This window comes from Perkinsus marinus (assembly GCF_000006405.1).
Source record: "Perkinsus marinus ATCC 50983 genomic scaffold scf_1104296967108, whole genome shotgun sequence".
Classification (NCBI taxonomy): domain Eukaryota; phylum Perkinsozoa; order Perkinsida; family Perkinsidae; genus Perkinsus; species Perkinsus marinus.
Window position 1 is genome coordinate 110,400 of NW_003203663.1, and position 27,392 is coordinate 137,791.

The following is a 27,392-nucleotide window of genomic DNA, read 5'->3' on the forward strand; positions in this document are numbered from 1 at the left end:
ACGTTGGAGCTGTCCTTTCAGATGGTGTTGTCGCCTTATTCCAGAGGTAGGAGGAGCATCCATTGCCGGTGTAAGGACGAAGAGCCTTGAAGACGCCTTTGCATGCATGTCCATTAGCATTGATGTGTTACTAAAATGTACACGTTGTTGTTCACTTATCTAGCGAGGTCGAGTTAACGTGCATTCCGACTGATTATATCTACCATCGCAGGGTGGGGGAGAAATCATAGACGGGCATTTTCCACGGATGTAATATTCACAACACAAAGGGGTTGTAATGACGTCTGTTACTGCACGCTTACCATCCAGCCTATCATGAGTTGAGTGGTGGTGATACATCTCAGCTATGGTGACTCGCTCCTTCTCGTTGTTGGTTCGGCCTCCATGTCCGCATTAGCTGGAAAGACTCTGCTCACTCAAGACGGTACCGAAGTGAAGGCTGACGATGTATTTTCCCAGAAGGATAAAATTGCTCTGTATGCGGTACTTACTATCACTACAGTTTTCAATCGAGGGGGCTCAGATACTTTTCGGCACACTGGTGCCCCCCTTGCCGCAAGTTCACTCCTATCCTCAAGGAGTTCTATGAAGTCAGTGCTTGTTGCTTTTAGGTCGGCATAGGTGTATGTCATTCCAGGATGTGAAGGAAGAGGATGAGGACAAGTTGGAGATCATCTTTGTATCCAGCGACAAGTCAGAAGAGGAGCAGGTCGGCTTTAGAATCTTCGCTGCGGTTTTTCTTCATACTGCGCACTGTGATAGGTTGAGTACCACAAGCAGGATCACGGCGAGTGGCTGAGAGTGCCATATGGGGACGTTGAGACGAGAGACGCTCTGAAGAAGGAGTTTGGAGTGTGCGCGGGGATAGAAAAAGAGAACCTTGGCATCATCAACAATCACAAATCTGGAATACCATGTCTAGTTGTACGCCGAAATGCCGGAGTTGTCGATGCTGCTACTGGGGGCGTGGCTCAGGTTCTTGATGAGGACAAGCAAGGCGTGAAGGTCTTTGATGGTGTAAATGACGTGAAGAACATGGGCCCAATAGCCGTCGATATGAAGTGGTGATTATGATTACACTATTAATGCATGCAGCGGGGTTCACCTGTTCTTCTTGTTGTTGTCACAGTGGGGTAAGGAGAGCATCGATAGCTACTTGCCCTATAACAGGTATAGGTCGCAGTGGTAGTTGTAACATATTGCTCACCTGAATGCAATCTCGCTCGGCTCGAATAGTAGTAGTTGAAGTATAAGTCCTCATGCATAATGTCATTCGAACTCTCGGTGCTCACCTCTTCATTTACGGTCACCACAGCTGCGGCTTTCCCACCATTACAGAGGCTTGAGGTACCGGCAGGGCGGAACTTCTCCCATTGGACTGCGATTTGAACAAATTATGGTACCCGCGATCTACAGAGAGAATTTACTTTTCCGGTATGATTCCCTGTTCGTACTCAAATTGACTCGGGATTTGTTCGGGGACCTACTATTGCATGCTCATGCAAATTTATATCCTCCAATGATGTCGGCGGTGCCATGATGAACACTAGCTGCATCATTGCGAGTGCCATAATTGGCTGTATGCCACTAGAGCAAGCTAGAGGCGGATCGAGTCTGTTGAAACCCGATATAGGGGTTCGCTTGTGTATCCACAGATTGCGGGAGCATCATAATGCTCAACGCAAGTGGTGATCCCAGCGAGGCTGGGCGCGCGCGGACGCTAAAAGCGGAGCGATGCACGTGGATGGTCCCGATTATTAGACTGCCGTGAGCACCATATTCACATATCCTCATGTGCATGGTCAGCAGCGCTATTGCATCCGCGTTGTTTTTTTCTACAGAAATCCTCAGTGTTGGTGCTGTTGTGCCTTACCTTGGACATTTGACCTGCCAACACTCTCAGTGGTAGCACACTTTCAGTATCGCTCAGGTTGACGTGTTTATGCTCGAAGGACTACCATACACCACCGATGTCTTGGGAGAGCTCTGAGTGAGGTTGCGTTGAACCCCAGCTGTTCTTCTGCAGTTTCTGTTCCTGTATTGTTCTTTGTCGTAACTGGTCCAATTATATATATGCTGTCCCCGTGTTCACCAAAACCTAAAGCGCAACCGTCCATTTCGAAGCTCGACACGACTTCCTGCTCTGGCTCCGAGACCTATTCCAGTGCCGGCGGCGGCTCTAAGAAGGACTGCGCCTCAGAGGAAGAGATGGAGGTCCTCCTCAGGGCCTCACAGTTCAAGGAAGGTGTTAAGGGTATCGAGAGCCATGACTACTTCTGGGACCATCCTACGATACACGACGGGTCTATACCGGTGGGACCGAGTGGCCCCTTGGATCCTCGAAAGCCCTCCTCATATAGCCCATTCATAGCTCAGTGGGTCAAATGGATTCTAACTATCGTCGAGGGGGCCGTGATAGGAATATGTCGTGGCGTCATTCTAATTGGTTCGCATTGGTTACTCGTTGGCAAAACTGATGCTATGATCCACTGGCTCAAGTCTGATAACCCTGGTTGCGCTATGCTCATCTGGATAGCCATCGGCGTACCACTCATCTGCTTCATCGGCTGGGGTGTCTCCTACATGTCCCCTCTTGCGGGTGGTAGCGGCATCCCAGATGTGAAGGCTTATCTCAATGGCGTCATGGTGCCCAAGCTGATGAGGTTCTGGGGGATAGTCTGGCGTATCCTTGGTCAGATAGTAGTGGTCGGCACTGGACACTATGCAGGTACTACCCAACACGTTCCGACTATATCCGTTCGATATTTTGGTTTTTTTTAGGTAGTGAGGGCCCTATGGCTCATCTTGGTGCGATCGTTGGTGCTGCGGTAGCACAAATGCATGCAAGGAACAAATTCTATTTGAAAGCGCTATTGCCGTTCTCAACACAGAAAGTTAAAGATGAGTTCGTGTCGATGGGCGCCGGCATGGGTGTAGCGACAGCCTTCGAGGCTCCTATTGGAGGTATGTTGTTTACAATAGAAGAAGCATCAACATACTGGCCACGCGAGCTGTACTGGAGATGTTTCTTGGGCTGCATCATCGCTAGTTATATGACTCGGTTGACAGCGCAGTACTTTCAATGTAAAGTGGAGGGTTCATGTGTCAACCTTGCTGGTGGTATGCAGTTCCCTAATGCAGATGAGAGTTACTTCCACGTTTGGGAGTTTGCTTGCTTCATCCTTCTGGGTATATTCTTTGGCCTCATGGGTGCTACCTTTTGCCAGGGCGTGCGCTACTTCCAATACTACAGACGCGTATTCTTTCATCTTTATTCCAACGGTAAGGATCGTCGAAGATTTGGGCAAGTGGTCGAAGCTGGTTTGGTCATGATCATCACTATTCTATTGGCTTATGGTGTATCCTGGTCGGAGATGGGCGCGTGCAAACCACTGGATGGTCAGAGTTACATACCGAACGACGGCATTCAGGCGGCTATGTGTGATGAAGGAGTCGATATGGGCTACTATAACCCCTTTGCAGCTATGCTCCTCACTGATAGGGACACCTCAGTGAAGTGGCTATTCTCACCTCGACTAGGCGAAGCGGAGTTCCCACAGGGACAGTTGGCGGCTGCTGGCTTCATCATATTCTTCCTCACTCTACTAACATATGGTGTTGCCATCCCTGCTGGTTTGTTTGTCCCCAACATCATGTTGGGTGCCTGCTTTGGTCGACTCTTCGGTCTGTGGGTCGGCGACTGGGCCTCCAACCCTGGTGTGTACGCTGTTATGGGCGCTGCTGGTATGATGGCTGGCTTTACTCGTATGACCATCAGTCTTACAGTCATCGTCATCGAGCTGGTTGGAGACTTACGACTGCTTCCTGCAGTGATGGTTACTGTAGTTGTGTCGAAGCAAGTGGCTGATATGTTCAACAAGGGAGCGTACGATATAGTATCTGAGCTCCGTGGGTACCCTTATATCGAGGAGCTCAGTATTTACGATGAACGTAATATGGCTGGTCGTGATGTAACCTATCGGATGTCAGCGGCGCCCTTGTCTGGTTTTGGCGAAGTTGAGAGTCTGGGCAGAATCCAGGAGGTGCTCTCGAGCTGCACTCACAATGCTTTCACTATTCAGGATCACAGTCACAGGCTTCTAGGTGTGGTGATGCGGTCCAACATCGTTGATTGGGTAAAGGGACAGGGTGGTGTCGTCTCGGCTAATACTCGACTGAACTTGCTCGATCTCACGAACCGCACCCCGACAATAGTGTCAGAGCTAACACCATTGGCTCAAGCCTATACCATATTCCGTAATTTGGCTCTGCGACATATGATTGTGGTGGATAAGGACGACGCTAATCGTGTGGTTGGTATAGTTACTCGGAAGGATATCGTTGAAAGCATGGAGGATGCAGCTGAGGATTATAATAGATCCAAAGATGGTGATGATACCATGTCTCAACGTTCCTCAACGGCAGCAGCCTCTTGTTCCCTTGATGGTGCCTTGTGATCTACTACTGGTCATACCGCTCATAGCTCATGATCCTATGCTTGCACTCACGTCCTTGTTGTCGCCAGTTTGGTGGCTTATCGCAACACGCAACGTCGATGTCGCTATTTCTACTACTCTGCAATTGTGCTCAAGTATCGACTTAGTAATTGTTTATCTTCACTTCAAATCTGTTCAGAAGTGGGCGAAGGCTTTTCCCCGCGTGAGTAGCGGCTGGCTATCTCGTGTGATCGCCTCCCTACTCCGATTCCTCGTATTTCCTCCCCTTGTCGCTATCAACATTCTGTGATTGGAGATGACAGTATCATCGACGATAACGGTTCCGAAGTCGTTGATCGCTCAGTGCTCTACTTCTCGAGTTCATTTTGCGCGACACTGGAGTTCTCTAACACTTATAGTATCCAATAACAGAATTTTGTGGAGTTCGTCAATGTCTCACTACGTTCGTTTATCGCATTTCTCCAAATTCATTTCCCGAAGCTCCATTGAGCATCAAATACTCTATCCTAAAGATTGGAGATTGCGGCCATGGAGGATGTACAGGATGGTCATACTTCAGCCGCATAAGACATGCTGTCATAGCTATGGAGTTCCATGCTATAATCCACCTCCGTTCGAGAGCTTTGATTACTCTGTTGATGAGCCTTTGAAGCGTTGTGGTACTCTTTTGATCTTTCTTACCTGGACCCCACACAAGATGGATCCAATCTGCCACCACCCACGAGTCAACGTGTTGATTGTTTACCTGTTGGTGATTTCGGTAAGGCTTCTAGCGTCTCAAAGCCGTAATGGAAACCCTTGTAGCCTAGATACACATTCAGAATATATCTCGTTGACAGCGATGCTACCATTTTCGGACCATAAGATCAAATATTATACTTGAAGTATGAGCGGCATTCGGTTTTCTCTGGAAGATTCATTTCGACTACAACATTTCCTGGTCCAATAAAAATAATTGTAAATCAAATCCAACGAATTTCACGCTAAGTTGAGGAGTGTTGCCAAATTCAAGTAATTGTCAAGTCGAAATCATTTTGTCACCGAAGATTCTGGCTGTATGTCAGGATGTCTCTCAACAGTGTGCGGACAGTGTACGCTGTACAGCCTACATGGCAAGTTCTTAGGTAGCGGTTCCCGAGGCCCTACAACTCCATAACGTTGAACTCATGTAATACATGATAACACTCAAGCTGAGTGACTCAAGCTGTTGATCCACAACAACTTTAATGCATGATCCAATCTGGCTGGATATAAGTTATATTATTAACCTGTTTCAAATACCGTACTTTATGTTGCCCTCAGCGAGTGATAATATCACTCGCTGAGGGCAACATGAGGTACCTACGAGGTGTTGCTTCTGGTCCCTTTCATAGTCAACCCAACAGTTAGTGATGGTGCTTGCGGTAGTGGAGATAACAAAGAGAATCAAAGGTTGATACACCAATCTATATTGTACTTGCGTGCTACAGCTAATAGAAAATGCTGAAGAATCACAAGGAAACAAGTTGGTACCATACCTAATCCGCGTACAGCAACACTCCGGCCAGGGCCAGAATTGGAGCTGATCGCTGACATAGACTTTACCGCACGATTTGGGATTCTACTGAACAACAGACGGATAATAACAGAAAGAATTCAACACCTGACGATGTTGAGACAATTAACAATTCTATCGAAGCTCAATACTAGTCTAATCTCAGCACCTCACCTCAAAGAAGCATACTGCAGCCGTCGCAAGCTCAACCCACTCATCTTCACTGCCAATCCGTGCTAGTCGCTGTGGCTAGAGGAATACTCGCCTCATCTGGTAGTAGTCGTAAATTGCCGACGAAATGGCGTCCCAGCTTCTTCTGGTCTCTGTCCTCGAGTTCGACCAAATACTTGGTAACAACACCGCATACTCGGAAAGGACCAGTCATCATAGGATCTAACTTACGCCTCTGGTGACGCACGAGCATCACGTGTTGTCCCACGCGCAACTCGGGAACTCGACGTCCGGGCTGGCGTGCCAGTGACGCCTCGCTCTTATTCCTGAGAACGTAGTTGTGGATAGTATAAATATCGAAAGTAGATGCATAGACTCGTTGCATATTCTTAACCATAGACCGAACAACATCACTCTGAAGAGCTGCTGGAAATCCTTGAAGAACATTAGACCACTTAGTAGCTTGTTCCGACAATCGACGTGGTTGTAGCGAGGTAGGAGCAGTAGCACCGTGATGGAAAAAGAGATCAGCAGGGGCAACGGGACAATTCACATCACTCGGAACATTGTTATAAGCCCACACTGCACATGGAAGCAGGCGATACCAATCACGGAGCTGTAACCCCGAATCTTCGATGATAGTGCGCATGATGTTGTTCAACAAACGATGGGGTATTTCTTGCCAAGAATTCAGCGGAGACGAATGAGCAGGTAAGAATTTCCAATTCCATTGGAAAAGCTTCTGAGCTGCCAATCCAACTTTCGATAGGAATCTACCATCGCGATCACTTATTATTAAAGATGGGAATCCAACGGAGAAGAAGCAGTCCACCAGCGTCTCCAGAGTAGAATCAGCATCATGGCAGAACAATGGTCTTGCGATTACAAACTTCGACGCCGAATCGACCAAGACCAGCGCGTACTCAACCTTGTGAGGTGGGTCATCGGCCAGAGAAGGAGAAACAAAGGGACCTATAAGGTCCACTCCGATCATCTCCATCGGTATAGGACTCTTAGAGGGGACTGTACCCAATCCTCCGGCCCGCAACACGCAAGAGCCCTTGAACTTCACGCAGGTGGCACAGTTTTTTGCATAACGTCGAGCATCTCCCGATAATCCAGGCCAGTAAAAGTCTCTGCTCAGCAACCCTGGCAACTTCGATGTCCCAATGTGACCATAGATGGTATGGATGCGATCGACAAGGCTTCTCCTGCAACTCTGAGGTACAAAGACTTGGACATGGTCGGCAATAACTGGATGTTTCTTAACCAATACATCGCCGTAATGGTCGTTGATAACATGATACATGTCCTTGTGACGATCGTCGTTGCGCTTGATGGCTAACTTGATGTGGGTTACCTCGTCGTCACTCTCTTGAGCTCGCCGTATCCTTTGTAAGACATCGGCGATTTCTGTAGCAGAGCATTGGTTCTTGAGATGGGACAAGAGAGGAGATGCATTCCCAATAGTCGTAAGGGCCAGTGGAATCTGGAGGGGATCAACACTTCCTTCCTTGATCGCCGTGAGAGTCGTCCTTAAACACTTGTAGTCCACTGCATCACTTGAGCCCCTTGATAAGCAGTCGGCTGGGTTCAGAGGTCCCGGTATAAACCGCAGAGTAAGGTGCAAGTCGTTGGCCAACTCAATGATAGAGGCAATACACGTTTTTTCCCATGTTGGTAGATCCGGTGAAGGACTGCCATCTCGTAGAGCCTTCCTGACACGTTGGAAGTTGGCAGAATTGTCAGTATAGACATACAACTCTCGAGTGGCTTCCTGTTTGGAGAGATTAGGAAGTAGTTGCTGCTTGACGAGGCTAAGACCATATCTAAGGGATAACAGCTCCTTGCGCACGATGGTCCATGGGAGATGTGGTAGCTCATGTAGCATGGCTTTAGCATACACCCTGTTCATGTTATTGTCGAGAACAGTACACCCATGAGCGTAGCTTGAGCTATCAACGAAGACGTGTAGAACTTGATGGTCAACCATTCGAGGGACAGGCTTCGGGCACTTGAGAGCTTGGTAGACTTTGTAGAATTCACGATACAAAGGGCCTGGTAAGAGTTGATCAAATGTGATGCCACATCGATGAGCATAGCGAAGTACAAGTTTGCCACGGAGCACGGTTTCAGCGACGGTACCAAGTGGGTCATAAATGCTGGCAAGCCACGATAGCGCTTCTCGAAGGGTTAGTGGAGAGACGGACTGGAAGACATTTGAGCTGAGATTAGGGACATCACTCGACTCTAAGATGATGGGAGGATCAACATACTGAAGGACCGGTGACGGTAAGTCACGTATAGGCATGACTTGTAAACAATCAGTAGGACCATCCCACAGCATTCCAAAAGCTTTAACACGCCCAGTGTGATCCTCATGACACTCCTTAGCCGGACCGAGCCAAAACCCGTGCGAGCCGAAGACCGATCTAGTTTCTACAACGACGGTGTCTCTGGTAGAAGAATCATTAGTAATGATTCATTACTAGCAACTACTAGATCATCGACATAGTCAACGATAGAGTAGTCATGGGCAACCGACGTACGACGATGTACTTCAGATACCATCTCATGAGTGCTATAACGTAGTATAGCGGGCGATGGTGGGAGACCCATGACTACACGATTAAACTGATAATATTCTCCTTCGAAGTAGAAGGATACCCACGCCTTCGAAGCTTCAGAGAGCTGTATCATAAGGAATGCCCTATGAGAATCGAGTAAGGTTACATGCTTATAACATCTCATAGCGAGTAAACTGGGCGTACAAGAAATAGGTCCAACATCGCCCTTCGACAACAAGTTCTGAAATATGCGACCATCAAATACTGGCCGACACGGCGTAGTGAGACTATCCTTGAGTACAGCAAAGTGTGGCAACAACAACTTCACGCCTGAGACGTCAGTCTTACGAATTATATCTTTAGCGAGATAGTCATCAATAAGCTTCTTATAGCAATCATAACAATTATTGCGTTTTAACGATCTAATGAGCTTCTCATCACGTTTGACAACGCTCGGTACATCACTCATACGAAAAGTCTCTGGGCGCTTATTGGTGAGCCACGGAAGATTGAACGTATAACGAGTCACTCTACTCTCACTACTAGATTCGCTATTCAAAGCCTGAGGTGAACAATCTACAGTATAACCAGTGAAACACTTTTTAATAGAATCATCATCATCATGGTCTTCACTTGGCTGTAGACTGCATAGGAAGATAGGGCCTTCATCCGAGTCCTCATCGTCAATGGAGTTGTCTTCATTCTCGGCATCGCTTGGCTCTTGGACAATGTGGTTGACTTGGTCTTGATTGCCCTTGGCCGGTTGATCGTGTGATGATGCACCACACCTGAGAACAGTAGTAGTGGGCGATACACATATGGCCATGTCCATTAGCCGAAGGCCGCTTAGTCCGATAATCATCTCGGACGTTAACGTCGGTATTTCGAGTGCACTTAGGCAAACGTGACGACCCTTTGGTAGCTCTATGTAGAAGGTAATCTCTTTGATAGCCGAGACCTCGTGACCATCCGCTAGGAGTATGCGACGATTCACCTGTCGTGACCCAGCAACGGCTCCGGCTTTCTCCAATGACTTGGTCAAACTTTGACGTATATATACTCTAGCAGCACCGGTGTCGATCATAGCCGTACATTTCAGGGGTTTCGCCGCCACGAAACTTATTTCGGTGTAGAGGGGGTCAGTGCCAGTGTCCATCTCGGAGAGCATGCTAAGAGGGTGGACCTTGGGATCTTGTTTATCCTCTTGTCGAATATTGCTTGAGGCCGTCGTCATAGGCTCTTGAGCTGAATCACTGTGTGATCTCGAGAGATCAGTGGCTAGAGTCGGTTGAGACTTATCGACAGCTTTAACTCCCCTGCAAATATGCGCCACATGACCAGATCCCTTGCATCGTCGACATTGAAGATTCTGGACACCAACTTTCTGGGACAGACGGCAAGAGGAAGTCTCATGGGAACCTCCACAGGACAGACATCTGCTAGATAACGAAGCTGGTTCAGTGGCTTCGCAAGCGCTGCTGATATGACCAATACGGAAGCATCGGCAACAGCGGTTGTTATCTCTCAGGACCTTGTAGTTAACACGACGTGGTGTAGATTCAGCAGCAGCATTGGTGTTATTGTTGAGGTCCTCAACTTGAGGACACCGGTTCTTGGTTGACTCTGGTCAGGGGCATTGATACCAGCCAGAGTCTCAGTGCTGGACTTGAACATATTCTGAGCTGTGGTAGCTCGAGCTCGATTTCTGAGTAATCTCACCATCTCTCTCGGTTCTCTTTCCTCGGCAACCCACTCTGCTACCCAGTCCTTGTAAGGCGATGTCGTAGTCAGTAGCAGCTTCTCTACTAGATCTTGATCCGAGATATGGTGCTTGTTGTGCTTCAACAGTACCCGTTGCCTCTCTAATTCCTTGAGGTACACCTCGAAGGACTGAGTGTGGGATTGCTGGGTCTGCTGCCACTTGGCGAGGAGGAGAGTTCGCATGGAAGGATCATAGTAGTTCACGTACAGTTCAGTTAGGATATCATTGTAGGCATGCTCGAACCATTCAAGAGTACGTTGAACTTGAAGAAGGGACTCAGCCGTGCTGACGAAGATCTCTTCGACCACCTCAGTAGTTAACGAGTTCACAAGGAGATAGTAGGAGTGTGGGAAGCCTGTGACCCAACCATTCAATCTCAGCCTGACATTGAGCTGGGAGAGGAAGCCGTCCAGACCACGTGGGTCTTCTGTTCCCCTGAACTTGCTCATGAGGTCGGCTTCCTTCCTCGCATCTTTACGGGCGTCCTCGTAGTCTTTGGGCCTCAAAGGGGAAGGGTTGGTCTCGATAGAAGTCTGCTGTACCACTGGGGGCCCTTGTGGAGGGTCTTGCCCATCCTCCTCAATTGGCGGGGGAGTCGCTGAACTCGAAGTTGCAGTCTTCTCCTTATGGGGGGAGTTCTTTCTCGGATGATTGTTGCTTCTGGTCCCTTTCATAGTCAACCCAACAGTTAGTGATGGTGCTTGCGGTAGTGGAGATAACAAAGAGAATCAAAGGTTGATACACCAATCTATATTGTACTTGCGTGCTACAGCTAATAGAAAATGCTGAAGAATCACAAGGAAACAAGTTGGTACCATACCTAATCCGCGTACAGCAACAGAGGTACAACATGAGGCATATCACTGTGGTATGCCATAAAAACGCTGACCATGTGCGAAGTATCTACAACTAATGACTGCGGGTAGAGTCAGTCAGTAGCTGATTGCCACGAAAATACCATCCCACCTTACCTTTCAGAGTCATCGAAGCCACCAAGCTCGGCCATTGATCTGTGCGTTGCACGCTGCCAAGTGTGCAGGCGATAATCGGTTCGGGTTACCCCGTTCGGCGCAGGATCCAGAGCGTGCTCCGCAAGTTCCCGCTTGTAGATATTCTCAGAAGTCGCCCAATAGTGTTGTATATGTGACAACTGTAAGGCGCTGCCCTCACTATAGTCACATCAGCGAGCTCATCCATTCCCGGTATCATCACCCCCACTTGGCTGTGACAAGGGATATTATCCACAACCACTGCAACTTTAATGAATTCCGGCAACTCCATAACTTTTTGGACCACCCGTAGCGAATACACTAACCCTTCTATGAAGACCTCTTCCTTGAAACTGATAGTATACGAGTCCATGGCTTTCGCCGTATACTGATATGCAGTGCGTATCGGATTCTCGTGTGTTGGGTAATATATTCATCGCTCTCGACCCACTTTGCTTTCCACATACGTATCCGGGATACGCTCGGAGATTTTGTAGGACCTACAAAATATACCGAGATTTGTTTCATCTTGGTATAGGATAGTACAGTCATCAGCTGATAGCTGTAGCAGTCGCTCTGCATAATGTTCGCGTTTATTGCGACTAACAGCTGAGTTCACTCCTTGTGACTGTGCTGTAACAGCCTCATTTTACCTGAACTACATTCAGGAGAACACAGAGGATGAGAGATTTCTACTTGCTTAAAGGTGAAGAGCTTCATTACGAGATGTCTGGAAAGTGTGCTGATTCTGAGGTCCACTCTAAATTTTTCGTGTATCGATTCTTCCATCTGTCCAAGGGTTAAATGAGCAAGAGCAAGGCAGAACTGGGCTCGTCAATTCTCAATATGAAGACATCTCCCTCTCCCTTGCGTTTTTAGGGGCTTCATCCCGCGCAGCTCGGGCCACACTAGCTTCCTGAGCCGGCTTGCCGCCGTCGCGAGTTTTGCGTCGTTGATTTCGGCTACATCTTTCAAATCAAAGCCCTTGTCTTTGGCTCACGGACCTCACGGTGAAATTTGTTGTACTTACCACGCAGTGCGTGGCACGCAAACACCCTGTCTTTACACTACATCGAGTGCTGTCTCCGGTGAAGACAGCGTGAAGACCCTTCACATACTTCACGCAGTGTGTTTTCATAGTTCGAGTCCAGTAAAGGTAAGGAGATCACCCTTACCATCATATGCTCCAACTAACTCAATCATTCGAAGATCAATCTTCTCGAGGAGCGCGTCAATATCAGCCTCCGAGGCTCTATCAACGCTGGCTCCAAGTTGGAGCCACACACACGGAAGGAGATATACAAAACAAGATGAGCTCAACGGCAGTAGGCAGTACTCAGCAGGATGTCAGAAAGTTCTTAGACCAATTCAACAACTCGATCGCGGATATCAAGTATTATGCAGATTTAAAGAAACTGGCTGGCGAGCTAGAATATCAGGGTCTAGACGTCGAGTTGATACAGAGACGCTTCCTGGACTCAGGCCTCGCCAACCAGAGTCTTCATAACAGTGGTTGGAGGCTCCAACCACTGTTTAACAGTGACTGTTATGAAGACGGCCGCTGGCCTCTCATGTTCGCTGTCCCTTTTCATGATCAGTTCTCTGAGCTATTCAGGCGGACGCTCTATGTTGGGAGGATATAATGCCATAATGCCATAGTGCATGTGCAAGTCGGCGTTTTGGAGCAAGCTTATAAGTCAGGCTGATGGCGCTGTAACAGACACTCTATGTCAAATGGTGGTGTTACTGAGTGTGTACTTCTTCACCAAAGGATTATTTGGCATTTTAAGGCCCTCAGTGAGTACTCTCTGCGAGATCTAAGGTGATGTCTTGCTTGGTAGCTACAGTATCCATGGCAGTGAACATGTCCTTGCTATGTATAGTAACATAACGGATAATAATTACTATGAGCTGCCTTCTCTTGGCACAATCCTTCATTTCTATATGCTCGATGTGTTGCGTTGTTGTAAGGAAATTGTATCCTACAATATCTGCGCCGGAGAGAGTCTGTTGATTGTTCTGCCGACGAGATAGTGTTTGCTCATAACTCACCAATAGTATTATACTGTCACTGTGACACATGACAGTGTCACATTAGGCCATAAGCGTTTGCTCGGAGTTGCTGAGAGCACCAGCCAGCAATACTACACGGATACTTAGTAAGTATTACCTACCATCAAGTTGAGGACCTCAACTTAAGGGCTTCAAGTCATTTGTGGTCCTATTTCCGGCGAATTGACTAGGTGATTGCGTTTAAAAGATGGAAGCTCGCAATCAGTTGAGCCAGAGTGGGTTTCAGCAGGAAGAAAATGAAAGTACTAGTGAAATTTATCGATCCTTCTCCACTCGCTAATGTGTTGCTAATACCACAGAGGAATGGTACCGCGAATGGACTTAAAGTGCAACGCAGATATCTGCTAGGCGATAGCACGATGGTATGCGGGCGCATACTATGCGCTTCAACACTCGATGGGTTACCCATCATGGGTATATAGTGTATGTCTGAACCTATCGATATTTTCATTGGGATATGCTCTTTGGGAGGGTAGAAGGCAAGCTATCCTTGACGCTGTCAAGCTGACAGCGTGAAACGTTGTATGATAATATTAGAGTTCTCAACATCCCGAATATTCGCTGTCCAATCCTATAGGGTTAGTGGAACCCAACAGAGAGGATTGAGGGAATAAAAAAGGCTTAATTAAGCTTGATCAGCCTCATCATGAGGTGACCGTTTCATCATGCGGTGTGGCGGGCGCAGTGGCCTCAAAGATACAGAAATAGTGTTGAAGCCTTGTAATGCGTTCGACTAGGAGAAATATATACAGTGTGCTGGACACGCCCATAACTTATGGGCCATAAGTCTATATTACAATGTTATGCTTGGAAATGCTGGAGTGCTGGAAAGCTAGGATCCACCTATGAGGTGGTAATGGACTATCGGCTATACTGTGGGGTATTGCGAATTAACGTTCGTAATGTTCAACATCATTGGAACTACAATGAGTTCTGAACTGCAAGAAGTGTTTGTCTGAATCAGACAAACACTTCTGCTCATGGGAATGACATACTTGGATATGAGAATGGTATCTTGAACTTGAATCTTCGTCAACGACAACAATGGGATTGCGTTAGTCAGAGGGGATGCGGTTTCGAAAGATTTCGGAGGGAAATTTTCCAGTGGAAATTTTCCTGCCATTCCCTGGAGCTCGGAGAAATAGAAAAAATAGGAAAAATGCCAAAAGTGGCAAAAAAGGACGAGAAAATTGCAAAAAATGGTAAAAACAAAAAAGAGGAATCTGTTTTAATTACCACGGTGGAACTATTATTCCCGGCTGAGAAAAGCGAGCATATTTTGCAGCACTGTGGCTAAGAACCACTCAACTCAAAAGAACTCAAACCTTGTTTAAACAAGTATGTTCATGCTAGCATGAATGTATTTGCATTGACTGTAGTCATGTGATGCCTGAACGCTATTATGATATTGCTGGCGTGTGTAGAGGTACGAAACGGTACGATGATGAATCTCCGAGGAGCATCAGTGGGTTCCTGTACTGTCATCCAGTAACTGCGGCGCAGTTATAAAAACCCGCTACCCCTGTGGGTTCCAAGTTGGAACCCACAATGGCCGTAGGAATTCCGAAATGCTTCTCCATTGTTGGAACTTCCAACAATGTAGAAGCATTTCGGATAATCCATGCTGCATTCACGTACTTCACGCACTGTGCTTTCATCAGTAAAGCCCACGAATTGTGGGCTACAATAACCTCCGTGGCTGGTAGCCATGGAGTAACTAGCCTCCAGAAACTAACCTCAAGATAACCATATCTCCATTTGGAGTATCCACGGCTCAAGATCGTGATAGGATAATAAAACTGTCCGACCCGGATTCCGAAGAAGGAGACATCGTTCATGAGCTTCACGTTCCCAATTGTCAGCCGCACAACCCCGCCTTGTATTGATGAGGTCTTTCCACGCATCATACTTGTAGCATGAGCTTCGCCACTAAACTTTCTTCTGCTTGAGAAGATCATTGCGAGTTTAAGCCTTCAATAGTAGTTTTGCGGCATTAACACCGATCTGTGCCACGTCAAGACGAGAACATTTGCGATGAAATCATGAGTATGTGTGAGATGCCCTAACGTTTCTGTGCGCCGTTTTTGTGCGCATGTGATCTCACGTGCAGGTCACCCTAATTGCTCATGCAACATGGTGGCACTTAGCTGCTGTATCGCAACTTTATTAGCGCCTAACCAGTAGACTCGATCCCTCGTTCTTACCAATCCGATTCAAATGATTCGCCTCCTCACCAACATCCTGGTTATTGCCTTGGTCGCCGCCGATAACGCCTGCACCGATGCTGATAAGAAAACCATCAAAGGCACGCTCTTCCCCGGTTACCTTTGGTACTGTAGTAAGAAGGCCCTCTTAGATCCAAAGGGCGTCATCCCGAAGTGCCTTGAGGACGGTTGCAAGCTCACGGACAAGTGTGCCGAGTGCTTTGGTGAATTCGGACAGTGTGGATTGTCTTGCGTTACACAGTGCTTGACCAAACCCTCTGATCCGGAGTGTAAAGCCTGTATGGAGAAGCACAACTGCAATAAGCCACTCCTGACCTGCACAGGCCTATCCGAGATCATGCCTGGCCCGACGAAGGAGTCTCAGACATGCCCTCACTGATGTCTATCTCATTTCAGTGCTCCTCGGAGTCAAAACAACTTTCCCGAGCCTGATTATGCAGAAAGTCTGTTTTGACATTCCGATACCGCCGCTCTTCCGGTGTCTAACACTGTCTTTGTTATGGGGTTTCCACAACCCTCGAAGATTGTATGAAGGTCGCTCCGGATGGCGTAGGTCTCTTTTCCGAACAATCCGCTTTTCGACATTTGGCAAACGATTAAGGGTGGACATCCACCGATTTTTTCATCGGGTATAAACCGATTTATCATCAGTTTGATCGTGCTGTGTTGTGTTGTGACTTGGGGTGTTCAAACAACTGCGGGATCCTGAACGAATGTATCAGTCAACGATTAACTTTCCAAGAAATAAACTCAATCCGATGTTGGATAATGTTATATCATCAACGCCACAACGTCCTGGGACAGGTTATTCGTTCGAGTTTGAGAAAAAGCTATGACTTCGGCGCGCACCTGTGATATGATCTCTCAAGCAACGCGAAGGCTCTTTCACCATCGCTTCCCGTACAAGCCTTTACCTCCAGGCCGATCCTCAGTGAGCTCGCTTTCCAATTAGTAAAAACGTAGTTTTGGAATGACCAGATGCCCCTCGGGCATCAAGCGTATTCCCAAGACTCCAGCGCACTCACTTCATCAGCGATGAGATTTACTTCCCCTTATGACACGAATAGCCACACGTTGTGACGAATGCAGATATACCCGGATCGAATGTTCTGCGGCTATCAGTCACCTATCTCTGGTCTAGCAGCTTGTGGGTGAGGAAGCCTATGCAGGGCTTGTAAGACGCAGCCACCGCATGCTCCCCAGGGGGTCTTTCTCATAGCACATGATACGACTCAGTTCCTATACTTCGCTCAGCTCTTCTCGATTCGTCCGCTTCTCGACCCGACTCGGGAGCCTGTGAGATCGAGTCTAATTCAACCTTCTCCAGAGTTCAACCTTCCATTCTCAGAGTTCAACAGTGGTTGTGTTATTCACAACTGTTGAATTAAGACAGCTAAGGTAACGAAAAATGACGAAATTCTATCCTCAACAGTTGAGGATACAACAAGCTGCTCTCGACATCATCTCAAGAAAAATTAACACACAGACAATAGGAGTAACGTTTCTGGGGAAGCACACCTCTACCCCGCAGCTAATATCCAACACTTGGAAAATTCCTAAACGACGACAAACAGTCGCAAGCATAAGCGGGGATTCCTCTAATTTTCATTTCGATCAAGTCACACCAACAGCAGGATCCAGCCTGGACCCATGAGGGGGTCTGCACGGAGGCTAAAGGACCACAAGTGGTGACAAGGAGACTACTCACGGGAGTTTCTTTCCCAACTATCTTCGGTATCGTAAAAAGAAGACGCTGCCGATTCGGGAATGTGTCCCTTGGATTCGGAAATCCATTGTTCCGAAACGTCTTTGGAATGGCTGCGGCTCAAGGCACCCCACACCACCGACGAAATGTGCTCAGTGTTTCGGACAGTGGTCATCACTCCGTGATGAGCAATGCTGGGAGGACTCTCTGGTAACCACTGCAGGAGCTGTATTGCAGAACTCAACTGCTGCAACAAGCCTTTTCAGTAAATGTGCAGGGCTGCACGATAAGCTCGCGGAGATATACTATATACTGCCTGCTCTCGAAAGTTTTCGGAGGGTGAGCGAGTGGCTAGCTGCTCATTCCTGGAATAGCACGTCCCGGTTCTCCCCAGTGGTTGGTGATGTAGAATACACTTACTTGCGAATACGAACGGGACTAAGACATGAGGACAAGGAGGAGCTGACGACGGCGATAAAAAAATAATGCCAATCACACTATAAAATAACGCCTCGCCATATCACTATCACTACACCGGTTCTTTGTATTCACAAATAACTAGAACACAATTAGGCCGAGATTAAGTCACTCGATGATATTATGAAGTACGAGATAATAGCAGTAGAGGACTATTCCATGTTCTAATTAGCAAAGGGGGGCATTCCCGCTTTCTCACGTTCCGTGGGCTCGTAGTGAACCAGGAACTTCTCGATAGCACCGTACTTACCATTGTTCCATCCGTCCTGAAATACACAACACTGCACTAGCCGAATGAAAGCAAGCGTTAGCCGGTCGGAAGCAATCTTGGGTTTCCCATTTCAAAGATCAAAAACGTGCATTATTTTTATTTTCCGCGCAGTGCACGGAAATCGAACTCATATTTTGAATTCTACTTTGCGGAACAATCCTCCTAGTCGACGAAAATCCAATTCCATTTGCCAAATTCGAAATTGAAATAGTGTAGATTTCAAAAAAACTTCATCACTAGATGTGTCCACGCTATATACGATACCGACAATAATGCAGAGGAGGCATCCCTACACTGTAACCGACATTTGGGGACTCACCTCTGTACGGACCAGCAGCTTGCCGTTAACTACATCGATTTCCACCTGGGTTGACCCAAAGGAGTAAAATTTTCGGTTGATTCTTTTGATCGGCACCGCCGAAGAGGTGCTGTTGTAGAACTCCTCAACTCTGAGACACCACACAGATGAGGCCCGTGGGATGTCCCGCCCAATAACCTCATGTCCACAGGATCATCGCGATTCATGCTATGATATGGGAAAGCTGGATCGCCCGTCAGCAAGGGATGAATCTGTAGCTTGCCCGATGAACCAAGACCACCAGGAGACTTCCTGATACCATGCCAGCACCGATGATGATAGTCATCTCCAGGTAGCGTTTACCTAGGGCTCGGAGTTCCCTTGCTCTCCCTAGGGCTTGGCCTGCTTAGAGGGCGAGAGGTCGAAGCGCCCTGAACGGGAATGAATCCGATCAAAGCCCAACTACAGTTCCTTGCGGACCATGAACGTCTTGAGTCGTCGAACTTCATCTCTGAGATCATCTATGAGCGCATCCTTAGACGCGAGTTGAGCCTTGAGCCTCTTAATAGACTCGCCATGTGGACTCTGTAATAGCATAATTCCATTCTGAGAGTGGTCAGGCTGGTCACCTCTCCCGTGGGCCCATTGAAACCTGGATGACTCCTGGACTCCAGCTCCTGTTCAAGCTGTGTGATGTACTTGGCTTTCGAGGCCAAGGAAGCTTTCAAATCCGCGATCTGCTTCACCAACATCAACACTACTACTACACCAACATTGCCCTCCTCACCGTGCGTGATGCCGGCGTGCCAGCCTTAGCCGGAGAATTCTGAGGAGGCGTGCATCAATCCCTGCCCCATCACAAGGCCAGATACTACCTTGACACCTTTCGACGGGGTCATCGAGGTAGAAGGTTTCTGCATCTGAGACTTAACCTTCCGCTACCGATACCGTAACACACCCAATTTACCTCAGGCTGTTGAGGGGCCTTCGATATGGCCTGAGGCTGGGCGACTCGACTGCCTGGTGGGGCCTGGAATGCTTTCCCAAGGCCTGGACCAACCACAAGGCCTACGAGAAAGCAACACTAATGCAAGTGTAGGATGAGCTCCACTACTTGCTCTGCCGTTAGGATTCCCCACGACCTGAGGAGCACCCTGACCGAATGCCATAGCGAACCTCCCAGCCCCCATAGGAGGGAGACCTTGGCCCGGGACTTGAGCCTGGCCCTGTGGTGGTTGGACAGGACGCCCAGCTGTATCAGCCGCGTGCTGTTGCTGCTGTAGTGGAAGCGCCGGAGCGACATTGAACGGCGAGGCCTATCGAGACCGAGTCGCAAGACGAAACCTCTTCCAGCAATATCCTACCGTGAATTGGGCTGGCTGCCTTAGGTTGGTGCCTCCAAACATATGAGGGAACTGGGGCATGGTACCTTGCTGCTGCTGCTGTTGACCGAACATGTGCAGGGATCCAAACGTAACTACCGCCGATACTAGTCTACTGATCCTGTTATAAAAAATGCAGCTGTAAAGACAGAAACCACAAGGCATGAACAGTCATAGACCTCGGCCGTGACGAGAACATGAACACCTCAGTGACACAACACTTCAGCACAGCGACTGCTACTGTCCTGTCCCCAAGGCACGACATATTCAGACAACGCCTTCCCCACCATATCATCGTCCATCATCATGCCGAAGGACATCCCGGAGCTACCGCTTCCAATGGCCACTTAAGAATAAGTTGTTCTATGAATCAAACTTCTGTCCACGTCCCATACTGGCTATTCCAGATTCTTGCTCATGCGTTTCAAAGCAACGGTTATCATACCACTCCTCTCCCACATCTCATCAAGATCCGACCATCAGAACTTCAATCGATGGCAGCAACAGCATATCGAATGGCTCTATCAACGAACTCGGTATTCCTTGGAAAACCCATGGCCTATCAAAACAGCTGCGGAGGAAGAGAAGTAACCGTGGGCGAGCAACTCTACTCTCTGTCAGCCCGAACAGACTGAGCTAGGATAAACTCGCCTAATCCCCTCTTGAAGGGTTGAGGATCATTGACCAGGACCACGACTCACTCGCTAGGCGATTGACCTCAAAACACTTACCCTCACATTGAACAACACAAGTAGTGAGCATTTCATGCACAGTAATAGTAGAAGGACTCGACTAGTATTATCAAGCAAGCGTCATACAGACAGACTATATGTATGTCCCTGTATGTATTGCCGCACTGTATGATACAGTGCGGCGAAGAATCTTACTTGTGCGCAAGATTCTTCCCTGCGCATGCGTGCGTGGCTCCACCTCCCAGCTGTTAGTGATTCGCCCATTGATATAACACTCCACTGAATGTAATTGCAGGAGAATGCCTTACGAGGCCTGGTCATACTCCATAGACGACGTAGACTGTCATCATCATAAGCTTAGCTGAGGGATTCCTCCAACCGATAGAGACACGCTGTGTGCTACGGGGAATTGGGACAGCGATAAGGATGCAGCAGCACCCTCTAATGGGCATCTCAACTCGAAACGCCCCTAATGGGAACACCTCTCCGGCAGCGTGCGAGGACGAGGGGCGTGGTCTTCAACAGAACCTTCATATTATCAACAAGGTCTTGGGATTAGCTGAGCAGCCTTCAAGCATGAGATGCTTTGACTAAGGCGGAAACATAGCTGATTTCAAAGACCACACCCATTATCGCCCCGGATCCTTGGGCACCCTTCAAGATCACCTCGACCTCACTGCAGAGCCGTTCTCCTTTCACTCACTCGCTGCCTCCCCCTACAGAGAAAGGTCTACCGAGGCAGCTGAATCCCTCTCACTCAGCAGAGACCGGTGCAATGGGGATCTACATATCTCCCATCGCTTCCCGTCAGGCATAATGGTCACCCCCGCCAGCTTTATTCGAACTGAACACAACCAGAAGGATGTAGAATAGGGAGGAAACCAATTGGAGTCATGAGATTCCATCCAGCATGATACGATACGCACTAGCAATATTCTCGTGCGCTGTAGAAGGAGTCCGCATTTGACGCACTAGCCGATGCACCATCGACAGACCTGCAATACTCAGTCACCTCGAAATGCCAATCGAGACTCACTGGTTAGTCTCCTCCTTAAGCGACAATGCCTCTGGTAGTGTTCCCTTGAAGGTATCCAACGCTGTAAACCCTGAGGGGCACAAAGGACTGTCTCGCAAGGTCCCACAAGACTCACCAGAGTTTATAAGCCTAGACTGCTGAAGGACGGGAGCTGATAGAGTTGAATGGCTAGCACCACCATCCTGACTACTGCTGTCCCCTATCACCACAACGCTAGAATCCTGTCCCAACCCTACAGCGTGTACCTGAAGGCCACCAGACCCACCAGCACTAAAGCCAGAGCAAGTGTCACCTTGGCGTGGGACAAGGAGTATACCATTCGAGGATGGAGGACCGAGGTCTTCAGCCGACTACTGATGGCGACCCCTGGGGGCCTCCTATTCTCCTTAGTGGCCCCTTCATCATCTTCCTCATCCCATCCAGTATCGACGTGCTCCCCGACCATGCTAGATCTCGGCCCATAGTGGTCCCTCTGGTGTATCAGCTTCCCATCTCCACTATGGCCCCACGTATAGAGATGTCCTTCCGAGGTCACTAAGGCGCTGTGTCGAGCACCACAGGCTACCACCACTTCGGTCTGCCCGACATCCACGGCTACAGGCTTCGGCTTTCTCGTAGTCCTCGCCTCCACTTTGCTACTGCTAACACCACACTGTCCAGCCCTGTTGTCCCCGAAGGCGAGGACCCCGCCACTCCCAGTAACAATCAAAGCGTGACGGTCTCCGCACGCCACCTGCTTGGCCCTGACCCCCTCCAGAGCTTCGATCCTCGAGACGCTTCCCTCAACAGCCACTCTAACGGAGTTGGATGAAGGCAGCTCGCCATATGTGTCATCGCCCCAGCCATAAACCACTCCGGTTCGATCCGCAGCAAGGGCAAAGTGCGCCCCAGCAGAAATACTAGAAATCTCGACATCGTTACCAAACTCATTCAGAAGCTTCGGCGTCGGTATGATCTGTCCGAACGCCGAAACCCCCCACTGGTAAAGAGAACAACACCGCACAACACGCTCAACCTCCAGGCTGATACCACTACCACTCCCCTCTACGACTTGCTCCTCATGACCAGCTACCGCGACTGGACTAGATAACACAATGGCTTCCAACCTGAACACCTCACCAGAAGGGGTGTACCACAGACCAATGCCACTATGGATGGACCATGGTGTGTCGGGAGTGAATGCATGAGGACTAAAGGCCAATAGCCTACCACCTCTGTGTAGTTCCCATCTACTACGCTCTAGACTAGGGCATAGGGAAATGGTACTCGACTGCTGAGTATACACAACTTGGCCCTCTCTTGAGGTAAGCCTATCCGAACGGACATAGCATCCATCGAATGCGTGTGCACTAGTGTCATCACGGCGTAAATAGACGTAGTGGCCCGCTAAAGTCAAACTGAACTTAGCCACAGCTGACGTAGTAGTGTCCCTCAAGCATAGTTCCAAGGGGCTGGCCAATGCATTAGAGGCTACCACCAGGGAGGGGTTGCACCGAATAGCAACTGCCCCTGGCCGAGCCCTGGTGATGACCTATGACAAACAGTACCAAACATTGGGAAACCCGAACTAAGGAAATTTCGATACAACTTAAGAAATTCTTATTGGTTTCCGTACACATCTACACGGATTCGTATGTAAACAAGGAAATTCGCAACATGCTCGGCCGAGAAGGCCCCCCTCTCAGAGTGAGGTGGTGCAAGGAGGACACGCATGATAAGAGGAACGAACATATATTCCAATATCGGTACCCAAGCCCGATCATCCCCTTGATCGGCCAGATAAAGGTGAGCCGAGGGCCGACCTCTGGACCGCGGACACCAACGCACAAATACTGGACGGTGATTGTAGTAGTCTCCGGTAAAGAAGTAGCTACCAGACATATCCTCCTTTCCTACCCAGCATGAGCCTGATGACAATCGTTCAGTCCATTGGGCGAACGCCAGTGTGGTCAACTAGATTCTTGGTAAGGTCTGGAGATTTTGTTGCGGTGAATACAACAACAACAGCAGAAATAACAACAGAAACAACAACAGAAACAACAACAGGAACAACAACAGGAACAACAGCTACTACTACTACTACTACTACTACTACTACTACCAATATCCAGTCCAACTCCCTCCCGGCACAGCAATTGGCCATTACGCCCTCTCAAACACACTGTCAAAGCTAAAGTATCAGTGGTGATGACCTCCTCGCCTAGTGTCACCATCAACCCTTTCCAACTGAATGGGATCATCCCTTCCGCCACTATAACCGTCTCCACCTGATATCAGCTCACTTGAGACTAACACAGCCGTCAGGGCATACTTTACGAGTAACAAAAGCATAGCTACTCCTCCCACGGGCCGCGATGTGACCAACAGTGTAGCTTCCGCTCCCTATGATGTCCAGTCGACTCGGACTGCTCACATGACCTCCCTTGATAACTACAAAAGAACACTCTAGGAGTGTTGAGATATATGCTTGCTTTCCTCAGCTAAGCTCAGGAGTTTCTTCACTTACAACAGGAGATTATATACGAGATGTATAGAAAACCAACAGGAATTCCCCAGAATCATCATATAGTCACCAACACATGTAGTTGACCTTGTGCATATTTTCCCAACCCGACACTGCATCCCACTATCGTATTCTCCACTACTGCGTCCACTCACCAGAGTCTATGGTAGACCTCATCCTAAGCCCTATACAGTCGGCGTGGCCCCAGACCAGTACCTTACGGAAGGATGAGGCCTACTCCCGAGGAGCCACTACTGCCCTACCTCACCTGATCATCAGCATCAATGCACAGGCTATGGTACGACCCCGTTGCTAAGGATGAGGCCACAAGCTCCTCCTCACCAGGGCCTATACGTACCGGAGTAACCTGCCGAGCTATGCGGCTCACACTACGAGAGGCTCCTACCTCTCGAACGACTTCCTTTGTACTACCCACACCACATTGACCGTATTCATTCCTGCCAAAAGCATATACCCCACCTTGAGAAGATCGTAGGAGAGCATGCCCAGCTCCAACTGAGACCTGACGAGAAGCCCCTCTAGCCGGTGCACCCCGGGTTGTAGGCCATCACTCACCACTACACAATGAAAAATGTGCCCAAAGTGTCCAAATAAAGAAATTCTGGAAAACTCAAGGAAATTCCAGCAGGTTTTCGCATATTTCTTCGAGTGGCAGAATGAAAATTCTGAGGAAATTTTGGGAAATTCTCATTGATTCATGTACATTTCTACATGGATTCGTATGTTAACGTGTATACTTAGCGAGGAAACTGTCAAGCTCAGCTGGGGAAAGCGAACATATTTTCAGCGCTGCTGTACTACCTCATCTATCCTACGATTAGCCAGCACGCCTCCCTCCAACACAATAGGAGCGCTTACCAAAGCACCATCCCATTTTCCTGTCGACTTACTGCTAACCTACCCAGTAGACATTGCCGAATTAAAGACCCTCATGAGCCTACCACACGTGGCTGATCAGCATTAAAACTGAATGACCGCTTGCGATGATAATTCTTCTTACGACTGCCAACAGCCCCTTCCCGACCTTCCTCGGCATTACCAACATCAATAAGGCCAACGAAGGGCGCCCCATATACGAGCACTTTGGTATGCGTCTCAGCTGGTGGTGGTAGACGCAACCCTCCGCCTGCCAAAACAAGCGCTAGAGCATATCCCCTCCAATAGACGTCAGTACTACCCTGTGCTTCAAATGTGGCTGACAGGACGGTGGTGGAGTCGTGATCCAGGATGTCCTCTAGAGCACGATCTCTAGTACCACTCCCGCCGCAACAACGCATACATCAAAGGAGGTGACCAGTTGCTCCTACCACCCTCCCAAAGCCTCTGACTGAGTACTCAATGACAACTACTGCCTTTGAATAGGAAACTTCAACAACGGTGAGTATTACTACGAGTCTAGTTACATCTAACGCGAGGCCAGACACAAATGTTATTATCAGCTCAAAGTACACCAGTGGGATGATCGTCAATGGTCGTAGTATCCTCATAGGACTCTCCTGGCCGCCTTAGCCGCCTTCTGCTTGGCCCTACGTTCCTTCTGGCTCTGCTTGCCCTTCCTGGAAGACTGACCAACAGTAGCTGACCTCTCAGGGCTGCCCTCCGACTCCCCTCCAGCCTTATTATGATGATGTTTCTTCCCAGATGACTTCTCCTCCTTAGCTTGGGTAGCGGCCTGCTGCTGGACTTGACTGTAGAGTAGTTGTCGTATCTGCTGCTCAGCTTGCTTCCTCTGTATGTTCTGGACAAGAGCCTCCATCAACCTCTCGGTTTGCTCAGGCTCACTAGAGGAGGCAACCTTAGTGTGAGGCGGCACCGTCTCAGGGCTGGATTCGGCATCATGCGCAGAGAGCTTCTCCGTCACATCCTTCTCAACTTCCACCTCAACCTCGGCCTTCTTCGCAGAAAGCTCGGGCATCGACGCGGTAATAGTTGCTGACGCCTCATTCTCAGTAGAAACGACCACCGGAGCCTCCTCGGCCTTCGTAGCGGCCACCGGGGCCTCCTCGGCCTTCGTAGCGACCACCGGGGCCTCCTCGGCCTTCGTAGCGACCACCGGGGCCTCCTCGACCTTCGTATCGGCCACCGGGGCCTCCTCGACCTTCGTATCGGCCACCGGGGCCTCCTCGACCTTCGTATCGGCCACCGGGGCCTCCTCGACCTTCGTAGCGGCCACCGGGGCCTCCTCGACCTTCGTAGCGGCCACCGGGGCCTCCTCGACCTTCGTAGTGGTCACAGGGGCCTCCTCGACCTTCGTGGCGGCCACCGGGGCCTCCTCGACCTTCGTAGCGGCCACAGGGGCCTCCTCGACCTTTGCGGTGACCACAGGGGGCTCATCAGCCTTTGCGGTGACCACAGGGGCTCCCTCGGCCTTTGCGGTGGCCACGGGAACCTCCTCGACCTTCGTAGTGGCCATGGGAACTTCCTCGACCTTCGTAGTGGTCACAGGGGCTCCCTCGGCCTGTGTAATGGCCACGGGGGACTCATCGACCTTCCCTCCAGTATGGGACGTGACAAAAGCTGATTGTACAGCAGCCTTGGGCACTTGAGTAACTACAGTGTCCATAACCACCTGCTCCTGACGCTTCTCGACCGATGTCGGCTTTGGCCCAGGGGTAGATGCAGCAGAGGTAGCTGGGGTCGGAACGGGGCTGCTCTCAGCCTCCCTCTTCCTGGACGGCAATACCGCAGCGACGCTGGTGGCAGTGACCTCCGATACACTCTCCACGGGCTTCTTAGAAGGAGAAGCCACCTTGAGGGTGTCAGCCACAGTAGCAGTAGGCCCAGGGGACTTAGGCCCTATTACGGGTTTACTACTGCTAACTGGGGGTGGGGTCGGAGCCTTTGGTGATCCGAAACAGGAAGAGCAAGAATTACCCATAGAAAATGCGAAGTAAACCGGGAACAAACGTAAGGGAACTTAATAATACCGATGATGTCACTAAAGAATTGCATGAAAATTGCACGAAAAGTAGCGTCTCGAGTGACCCAACTTGCACTTTGTAACGCAACAGAGTGGAATCGAAAAGGACACAGTACTCACGAGCCGACGATAGGCATCTAAGCTTCTAAGACTCGGTAGTGTTTATGGTAATCTAACTTGTGTGTGTGTTAACCGAATAGTGACAACATAGGACGTTAATTAGGCACCACCACTACAAGCTCAATATTAACCAATGATGACTACAGATGAAGAGATTCATGCTGATCCCTCTTAGAGAAAAAAAGGATA

The 27,392-nt window shown here is 49.0% G+C and overlaps 9 protein-coding genes across 9 annotated transcripts; 3 read left to right on the plus strand and 6 right to left on the minus strand.

Annotated features, from left to right (window-relative positions):
- Positions 1–384: 384 nt before the first annotated feature.
- Pmar_PMAR000265 (thioredoxin, putative) lies at positions 385–1,068 on the plus strand (the record flags this gene model as incomplete). The annotated part of the gene is made up of 4 exons (XM_002768811.1): positions 385–476; positions 524–590; positions 638–709; positions 763–1,068. 4 exons carry the CDS (start codon positions 385–387, stop codon positions 1,066–1,068), a joined length of 537 nt encoding a protein of 178 aa, XP_002768857.1.
- A 1,005-nt stretch (positions 1,069–2,073) lies between these two features.
- On the plus strand, positions 2,074–4,457 carry Pmar_PMAR000266 (Chloride channel protein CLC-d, putative; the record flags this gene model as incomplete). Its single annotated transcript, XM_002768812.1, has 2 exons — positions 2,074–2,728; positions 2,782–4,457. 2 exons carry the CDS (start codon positions 2,074–2,076, stop codon positions 4,455–4,457), a joined length of 2,331 nt encoding a protein of 776 aa, XP_002768858.1.
- Positions 4,458–6,211: 1,754 nt separating this feature from the next.
- On the minus strand, positions 6,212–8,509 carry Pmar_PMAR000267 (retrovirus polyprotein, putative; the record flags this gene model as incomplete). Its single annotated transcript, XM_002768813.1, has 1 exon — positions 6,212–8,509. One exon carries the CDS (start codon positions 8,507–8,509, stop codon positions 6,212–6,214), a length of 2,298 nt encoding a protein of 765 aa, XP_002768859.1.
- A 771-nt stretch (positions 8,510–9,280) lies between these two features.
- Positions 9,281–9,897, minus strand: Pmar_PMAR000268 (hypothetical protein; the record flags this gene model as incomplete). The annotated part of the gene is made up of 3 exons (XM_002768814.1): positions 9,281–9,291; positions 9,363–9,517; positions 9,599–9,897. 3 exons carry the CDS (start codon positions 9,895–9,897, stop codon positions 9,281–9,283), a joined length of 465 nt encoding a protein of 154 aa, XP_002768860.1.
- A 356-nt stretch (positions 9,898–10,253) lies between these two features.
- Positions 10,254–11,165, minus strand: Pmar_PMAR000269 (hypothetical protein; the record flags this gene model as incomplete). The annotated part of the gene is made up of 1 exon (XM_002768815.1): positions 10,254–11,165. The coding sequence occupies one exon, from the start codon at positions 11,163–11,165 to the stop codon at positions 10,254–10,256; it is 912 nt and encodes a 303-aa protein (XP_002768861.1).
- A 4,565-nt stretch (positions 11,166–15,730) lies between these two features.
- Positions 15,731–16,434, plus strand: Pmar_PMAR000270 (conserved hypothetical protein). Its single transcript, XM_002768816.1, has one exon. The coding sequence runs from the start codon at positions 15,771–15,773 to the stop codon at positions 16,155–16,157; it is 387 nt and encodes a 128-aa protein (XP_002768862.1). The 5' UTR covers positions 15,731–15,770; the 3' UTR covers positions 16,158–16,434.
- Positions 16,435–18,094: 1,660 nt separating this feature from the next.
- Positions 18,095–19,994, minus strand: Pmar_PMAR000271 (hypothetical protein). Its single transcript, XM_002768817.1, has 11 exons — positions 19,894–19,994; positions 19,644–19,845; positions 19,497–19,597; positions 19,405–19,449; positions 19,317–19,355; positions 19,159–19,266; positions 19,010–19,114; positions 18,893–18,960; positions 18,728–18,841; positions 18,551–18,680; positions 18,095–18,226 (listed from the first exon to the last, which is right to left on the minus strand). Exons 1-11 carry the CDS (start codon positions 19,984–19,986, stop codon positions 18,125–18,127), a joined length of 1,107 nt encoding a protein of 368 aa, XP_002768863.1. The 5' UTR covers positions 19,987–19,994; the 3' UTR covers positions 18,095–18,124.
- A 1,641-nt stretch (positions 19,995–21,635) lies between these two features.
- Positions 21,636–25,440, minus strand: Pmar_PMAR000272 (hypothetical protein; the record flags this gene model as incomplete). Its single annotated transcript, XM_002768818.1, has 12 exons — positions 21,636–21,709; positions 21,755–21,884; positions 21,932–23,170; positions 23,442–23,509; positions 23,741–23,865; positions 23,922–24,069; positions 24,298–24,358; positions 24,411–24,509; positions 24,549–24,665; positions 24,965–25,060; positions 25,105–25,289; positions 25,341–25,440. The coding sequence occupies 12 exons, from the start codon at positions 25,438–25,440 to the stop codon at positions 21,636–21,638; spliced, it is 2,442 nt and encodes an 813-aa protein (XP_002768864.1).
- A 206-nt stretch (positions 25,441–25,646) lies between these two features.
- On the minus strand, positions 25,647–27,075 carry Pmar_PMAR000273 (merozoite surface protein 3b, putative; the record flags this gene model as incomplete). Its single annotated transcript, XM_002768819.1, has 1 exon — positions 25,647–27,075. Exon 1 carries the CDS (start codon positions 27,039–27,041, stop codon positions 25,647–25,649), a length of 1,395 nt encoding a protein of 464 aa, XP_002768865.1. The 5' UTR covers positions 27,042–27,075.
- Positions 27,076–27,392: the final 317 nt, after the last annotated feature.